Source organism: Takifugu rubripes, chromosome 20 (genome assembly GCF_901000725.2).
Source record: "Takifugu rubripes chromosome 20, fTakRub1.2, whole genome shotgun sequence".
In the NCBI taxonomy this organism is placed as follows: domain Eukaryota; kingdom Metazoa; phylum Chordata; class Actinopteri; order Tetraodontiformes; family Tetraodontidae; genus Takifugu; species Takifugu rubripes.
The window spans coordinates 9,567,758-9,574,681 of record NC_042304.1 but is presented as its reverse complement, the minus strand read 5'-3'; the positions used below and the strand labels follow the sequence as shown (position 1 = coordinate 9,574,681).

Genomic DNA, 6,924 nt, shown 5'->3' with positions numbered 1-6,924 from the left:
GGTTTTTTTTTTTTTCCTTTTTTTTGTCTTTTTTTTAAAGGTTTCTCTAAGAAAATAATGAGAAGGATACAGAAAAAATACGGACTGTGGACTAAGAAGCACGGGAATGGGGGGGGGGGGGGGGGGGAGTCCTTTTAGAAAACAAATGTTAGGAAGGGCTGGATCTGGGCAATGATAAGATTCGTCCGTTTTTCTTGCCACCGTTCATGTGTGTGTAGGGGACGTGCTCCTCGTAGTTCCCCCTGAGGGCCACCGAGGGCCCGCTGTCCCTGCCTAAGCTCTCCTCTCTCTGCGAGTAGGACGAGGGGTCCAGGGGGATGCTCTCCATGTTGTCCAGGTCCAGGTCGAACTCCTCCGTCTCCGGGACCTTGTTCTCCTCGCTGTAGAAGAAGGACACCTCGTGGAAGGACGGGTGCAGGTCCTCCCGCAGCATCTCGATGATCTCGTGAAACACCGGCCGCATCTTGGGGTTGTACTGCCAGCACATCTGCATCAGGTTGTGCCTGGAAAAGAAATCACAATCATATCACGATTAGCTTTCAGGATGGATATTTCTGCACCAGAAATCTAATAAACGGTTCAATAAAAAGGTTCCCAGGCGACCTCGGACCGGCCGAATCTACTCACATCCTCTCGGGGCAGTTGTCAGGTCTGTCCAGAGATCCCCCGTCCATCACGAACTTTAGGACCTGTTCGTTGGACAAACCCTGGTACGGCTGCTCTGCTAACGTGCTGATCTCCCACAGCACGACGCCAAACGACCTGAGGACACACGGCCGCGCCGTTAGAGCAGCGGGCACAGAAAAGAACCAGCCCGAACACGCGAACGCTCACCAGCAGTCGGAGTGGGCGGTGAAGACCCCGTCCTTCAGAGACTCCGGCGCCATCCACCTGACGGGAAGCAGGCCCTTCCCTCCCTTGCGGTAGTAGTCGGTCTCGTAAATGTCTCGGGTCATACCGAAGTCTGCAACACAGTGAGGCTCGAATTCAGCCGTGCCAGAACACACGGAGGTCCAAATACCCAGGGGATAAACAAACAAGGTCCGGCACCTCCGATCTTGACGGCGTAGTCTTCGGCCACCATGCAGTTCCTGGCCGCCAGGTCTCTGTGCACGAACTTCTTAGCGTTGAGGTACGCCATGCCGTCGGCGATCTCCGCGGCCATCTGGATCATCTCCTTCAGCGTCGGCGGCGGACGGCCCGTGGGGTTGTTCTGCAAAAGCACGCGCCAGTAGGAGGAGGTCAGAGGTCACCGTCGTGTGTGTGGGAGATGGAAATGCCGCCCACTGTTACCATCACACACCTCAGAGTCTGGCCGGAGGCCACGCAGGTAGCTTTTCAGGTCACCGTGGGTCATCAGCTCCATCACCACCAGGGTCGGCTGACCTTTGGACACCACACCTAACAAACGTACCTGCACAGAACACCAGAGAAAAAGGTTCAGGAGGAGGGCGGGGGCGGGCGGGGGGGCTCCGTTAGCTATGAGAGTCTGTTCTGGGCCGTACCACGTGGTGGCAGCTGAACGCCTTCATCACAGACGCTTCGTTCAAGAACTCGATTCTCTCTCGCAGGCTCGCCGACTCATTGACCGTCTTGACGGCCACCCGTGTCTCTGGGTCTCCCTTGACGATGTCCTTGGCGATTCCCTCGTACACCATGCCGAAGGAGCCTTGCCCGAGCTCTCTGAGCAACGTGATCTTTTCCCGGGGAACCTCCCACTCATCGGGAACATAAACTGCAGCAAGCACACAGCAGGTAAAGAAACGTGAGCTCCGATTACAGCCGTCTGCTGCGTGTGTGCTGACGGTCGTCTTACCGTCGTTGGCACTGAGGTACTCAGGGTTGGAGGAGGCGATGAGAGGTCCGGTTGGGCCTTCGGTCTGCCTGCAGCAGCACCACAGGAAGAGTAAAGAGTCAGTCTTTATGGAACCGAGAACATTTCTGTTTTATAAATGAATCCGACAAAAATGTTCCTTCTAGACGTTCTCCAGTTTGGGCCGAACGAGAGATAAAGGTCTTACTTCTTCTTGAAAATCACAAAGACTCCGATTCCCAAACACAGCAGCAGGATGAAGCAGATGACCGGACCCATGACGATCCAGATGAGACCAGGATCGGCTGTAACACACGCACACGTCGAGTATCAGTGTACCTGAGCAGCAACACCTGATCTGCTGGAAAGACCGAGACGGGCAAGAACCCGGGCCTTACGGCTGGGCATGAAGAAGTAGGTGATGTTTGTGAAGGAGCCGTTTCCTGCCAGGGAGGTAGCGCGGACCCTCAGGCTGTAGTTTCCAGGTTGCACGAGGGACAGTTTTGTTCCGCCTGTTTTCTGGTAGGCTGGCCGTGACACACACGCTGTGTGAACCTGCATAAACACAACAGAAGCGTCAACGTGACAAATAAGAGATAATAGTGACAAATCTATTCGTTCTAAATCCCCCCACGGTAACAAGGGACTGTTTGTATTGCGGTGCACTGGGAATGGTGCACTTCCTGCCTCTGTAACTATGGTAACGGAGTTCCCTAGGTCAGGTAGTGTAGCAATGAATAGTGATGAGGAATGAATTCATACACAGTAAATAAATAACGATAACAAGACAAATGCACATACTGCAGGCATACACACACGTGCACACACACGTGCACACACACCTACACACAAACAGTGGCTGCAGTGTTGGGAAAGGGGCTTTATGCCTCCAGTAGTTAGTCAACACTAACCTCTGCGTCTCCAACCTTCCCGTAAAACACTTCATAGAGGATGATGAGGCCATTAGGGGACTGAGGTTCCTTCCATTTGATCAACACATAGGGGGGCTCAGCTGCCACGATCTCGTGCGTCACCTGATCTGGAATGTCGTCTGCTTTCTCTGTGCACACAATCAATACACATGACATCCTTGTCACACAAATGTGGACCACCCAGAATGTTGTACGCGTCAGGCTGGGAGGCATCGGCCGTGTTACTGTCCGTACCCTCTGGCATGGTTCGAGCGCTGACGTAAGTAGCTATGCTGCAGCGTTTCGGATCGGTGGGATGGTTGCAGGCCATGATCTCTATCTTGTAACTGGTGAAATGATGCAGGTTGGAGATGACAGTCGACTCCTTGTCCACCTTCAACTCCACCTGTGCAACAAAATCAGAGCTCAGTACCCCGAAATACATTCAAATGTAAGAGACTATTTTAGCATCCAGAAGAAAAAAAAAAAAGCTAAAGGTGACTAAACTTGAATTACACAAGAGGATGACACATAAGATGATCAATATTTCTTACCTTTTCATCTTCATCTTGATTTGGAGTGGCAGTGGTGGACCTTAACAGCACATTAGGGACAGTGGGGAGGAAAAACGAGGGCTGCGTGGCATTGGCAACTCCCACAGACCTTCGCCGTCGAGATGGTCTGAAAGAGCAGGGTAGCAGGTGTGGTCAGTAAAAAAGTTCATAGTCAAATGTGGCAAAAACCAGAATAAGATTTGAGTAAATGATTGGTCATCTGGTGGGTAGAAGGCGGAGGAAGGCTGCAGGCCGAGGTATAATGTGCACAATTGCAGAAGGAACCAGATCCAGCAAAAGCACCCTGCAGTTCCAGGTCTGACCACTAGATGGCAGTCGAGCGCTCCTCTTTACCAACGTGTAAAGTTGGACAAATACACCCCAAACACAGGCGACAATGGAGTTCAGTTCTGTGTGAGGCGAGGCTGAATTGCCTTTCTAAACCAATAACCAGATAAATCTACCACAGTCTCTATTATTACATCTTCTTAAAAAAGTCAAAGCAACGCTTTTCCCCACCACAGAGGGAGGAGGAAAACAATGTTTCCTGCCTCTCTTCCGCGTGACTGTTGTCCTTTAGTGCTTGAAGCCAATGCTGGCCTAGCCCCATAAACGGGCCCAAACTGATGCCGAGGTGTGTGAGAGCTGGAATGTTTGTGGAAATGACAGTCCGCATGACTGCACCCCAGATGGGCATGAATGGTAATGGGTACAGCAATCACTGCTCTGGGGAAGCACAAGCAGTCTGTGGGTGTTCGTAAGTGTGTCGGGGGGGCCACTGGGGGTACAGAGGGCCCAAACAATCCCTACTCCCCCTGCCAAAATCAGTGCAACAAGAAGAAGGACGTTCATCTTTACACACACAAAAATGAAAATAGCTTCTATACCTGATCTCAAAGACTTTATTGTGGAGATAATTCTCAAAGGTCTTGCGGTATTCTATCTCCTCCTGCTCCTTCTTCAGCTGGTTGTCAGTCTTGGGGCAGGCACAGCACCTGCCCCCAGAGGTAGGCTCGTCCGTGTGGTTCCACTTCTGTTCTTCTTCGCTGTCCAGGTGCGTCGGTGTGCGAGACGGTAATTTCATTCCTTCAAGAGAGAAATGCGTCTATTAGGGCGGCTGATTTGTTGGCAACGAGGGCAAATGTGATTGAGGCGGCATAGATCAGAACCTTGGAGGCAGTAGTCAAACTTGTACAGGTCGCCGTCCTCAGGCTGTTTCCGACAGATGACCTGGTAGTGGGTGATGTTGCCGTTGGGGCTGGTGGGAGGTTTCCACTTCAAGATGATCTGAGAGGAGGAGTTGGAGGAGGAGATGGGGTCCAGAGGCGCAGAGGGATCTAAGATGGATAAAAGGAGATAATGAGAAGCAAATCGGCATTTTAAAAATCGACTTCAATGAAGAAAGAGTGGCTGAAGACAGGCTACCGCAACTGTACATTGGGATGTGGAGAAGAAAAACAAGAAAAACAAGAACTGACAGCAATAAATAGAACATGTTAGTAAATTCTGTCTATGTTCAGCAGCCTCAGGCTAGAGAGAATGAAGAACGTGGAATCTACGGAGTCTCCTTAAGGGCACATAGAGGCATTAAGGGAACCAGCCAGGATGCACTTAAGGGAACCAGCCAGGATGGTTTTCCCTTTTTCAACCACTCACTTTAACTTCCACTGATGCTTTAACAACCCAAACCAGGAACTACATGTTGATGTGGGTATGAAGCCATAAGAGCTGCATTTCTATATCCCATCAGTACACAAACTAGATGAAATAAAGAACCACTACTGGAGGATCTGGATGTTCAATTACTCGACCAGCAGACACATGGTGCCTCCTGCGAATTTCCTCTAGTAGAATGAAATGATCTCTGTCAATAATATTTTGAAGTGGTAAAAAAACAAGCTGTTTTGAAGCAGCAGGACTTACTGGATGCATTGGTCAAGATGTAGATGATCTCGCTCTTGGCTCCGTGCACCTGGTGTTCGTCAGACGCGGACAGCTGGGTTTTGACCATGATGGCGTACTGGGTCCAAGGCTTCAGTGGTCTAATCAGGTGCTTTGGGTTTTCCGGCTTCTTGCCGTCCGTGGGGCGAGACGGCGGATCGACATCAGCGATGGTCCAGCTGTTCGAGCCGCACGCGTCCTGTCCGTCAAATTCCGTGACGTTCCTGTATGGACTGGAACAGAGAGAAGAGCACAACTGTTAATATCAGCTGACAGAGCTACGTCTCGAGATTTAAATAATACGAGTGATGCTAAAGGGTAAAAATTTCCCTTTGTGCTTTGGCGTGAGCACTTACGCCTCTTTGTAGAGAACCATGAAGCCCAGCAGATCCCTGAAGTCCGAGGGCCAGAAGGTCTCCCACTTCAACATGATCATATTGAAGGTTGTCTTGATCGTTGTGAACTTCAGCAGCTTGGTCTCACCTACGACACACAGCAGAGGGTCACGGTGAACACGGTGAACGCGTGCTTGGACCAGAAGATGCAAAACAAAGCTCCTTCTGCTTAGCTCACAGGATGCTTGGTCCCCGTTGGTGCGTCCGGCAATGTCGTTCTTTTGGTTGCGATTCTCGGCGCCCGTTATCGCTACCATTTTCTTGATTTCCGACATGCAGAGTTTGGAGTTGTAGTGGAAGAACGTGCGGCCGCGTTGGATGGTGAGGTTGTGCTTGGTCCAGTCCCACAGCTCGCGCAGGTTCTGGTTGTCCAATGCGTAGAACGAGTAGGTGCTATCAGAGACAAGAGAGCAATTAAAATACTGCCTACATCATTAGTGATATAAATGCATCGACCTGCAGGGAGGAATAAAAGAAAACTTACTCTGCTTCCAGATGTTCCCCCTTAATGACCCTCAGTTTGCGTAGGAAGGACAGGGAGACGAGGGCGTACGCTCTGCGAACAGTCAGGTAACCTGTGATCTCCTCAATCTGGCCCAAGCTGGCCTCCAACTCAGCTGCAATGTTATCTGCAAGAAAAATACACATTTAATCACGATTACAGACTGCATGGCAGAAAAGCCCTGATAATAGGAGACAGACACCAATCTGGGAAACTCAAGCAGCGGAGAATCAAAAGTCCACCACAGGAGGTGAAGTACGGTAACACTCACTCCCGCCTCGGATCTTGATGATCAAGTTGCCCTGGATGACAGTGCAGCCTCTGAAAGCCTGAGCTGAAGTTACGGAATCAATCGTGTTGTTGCCCAAGCAGAGTTTAGGACACAGGCCTGCACACGGAGAACAGGTCAACCTGCACAGAGAGAGAGGGACAGATCAGGGGAAGATGGTTGCCTCGAAGTGTGATTAGCGGTGATAATTAGTGATACAGAGGAGAGAATTAGCAGCATCATTACAGCAGGATGTGCCGATATGTTCCACACCCTGATGAAGCGTTTAGTGACCCACTGTTGGTGTAGGAAATGTCACGGTCAAATTCCAGAACAATCATTTCATTTTCGTGTTTACGTGTTTGAGAGGGGAACAAAAAAATCCACCAGGAATATTTCTGGGTGCGGATATCAGAGGTGGAATCAGGCAGGACCGTATGGCATGAGGAAGGAATGCGCGCTGACATAATGGCGAGGCGTGGGCCGGAAGACGTGGCGTTTTTGACAATGTTCGATCTATTCTGCTCAACTTCACTGGAA

General features: G+C 50.5%; 1 protein-coding gene across 2 annotated transcripts in view; it reads right to left on the bottom strand.

Annotated features, from left to right (window-relative positions):
- Positions 1–6,924, bottom strand: part of insrb (insulin receptor b) — a 41,548-nt gene continuing 34,624 nt past the window's right edge. The window contains exons 5-23 of one of the 2 annotated variants that reach the window (XM_011614866.2): positions 6,388–6,527; positions 6,099–6,243; positions 5,793–6,007; positions 5,576–5,702; positions 5,202–5,452; positions 4,448–4,615; positions 4,166–4,364; positions 3,279–3,405; positions 2,980–3,130; positions 2,725–2,873; positions 2,212–2,368; positions 2,022–2,118; positions 1,817–1,884; positions 1,506–1,735; positions 1,304–1,414; positions 1,051–1,213; positions 835–964; positions 628–762; positions 149–503 (exon numbers count right to left, since the gene is read on the bottom strand). In XM_011614866.2, coding sequence (XP_011613168.2) covers positions 149–503; positions 628–762; positions 835–964; positions 1,051–1,213; positions 1,304–1,414; positions 1,506–1,735; positions 1,817–1,884; positions 2,022–2,118; positions 2,212–2,368; positions 2,725–2,873; positions 2,980–3,130; positions 3,279–3,405; positions 4,166–4,364; positions 4,448–4,615; positions 5,202–5,452; positions 5,576–5,702; positions 5,793–6,007; positions 6,099–6,243; positions 6,388–6,527 — 3,118 coding nt within the window. Of the gene's footprint in view, positions 504–627; positions 763–834; positions 965–1,050; positions 1,214–1,303; positions 1,415–1,505; positions 1,885–2,021; positions 2,119–2,211; positions 2,369–2,724; positions 2,874–2,979; positions 3,131–3,278; positions 3,406–4,165; positions 4,365–4,447; positions 4,616–5,201; positions 5,453–5,575; positions 5,703–5,792; positions 6,008–6,098; positions 6,244–6,387; positions 6,528–6,924 lie in introns of both variants that reach the window. The other variant, XM_029827752.1, reaches the window with a different exon arrangement.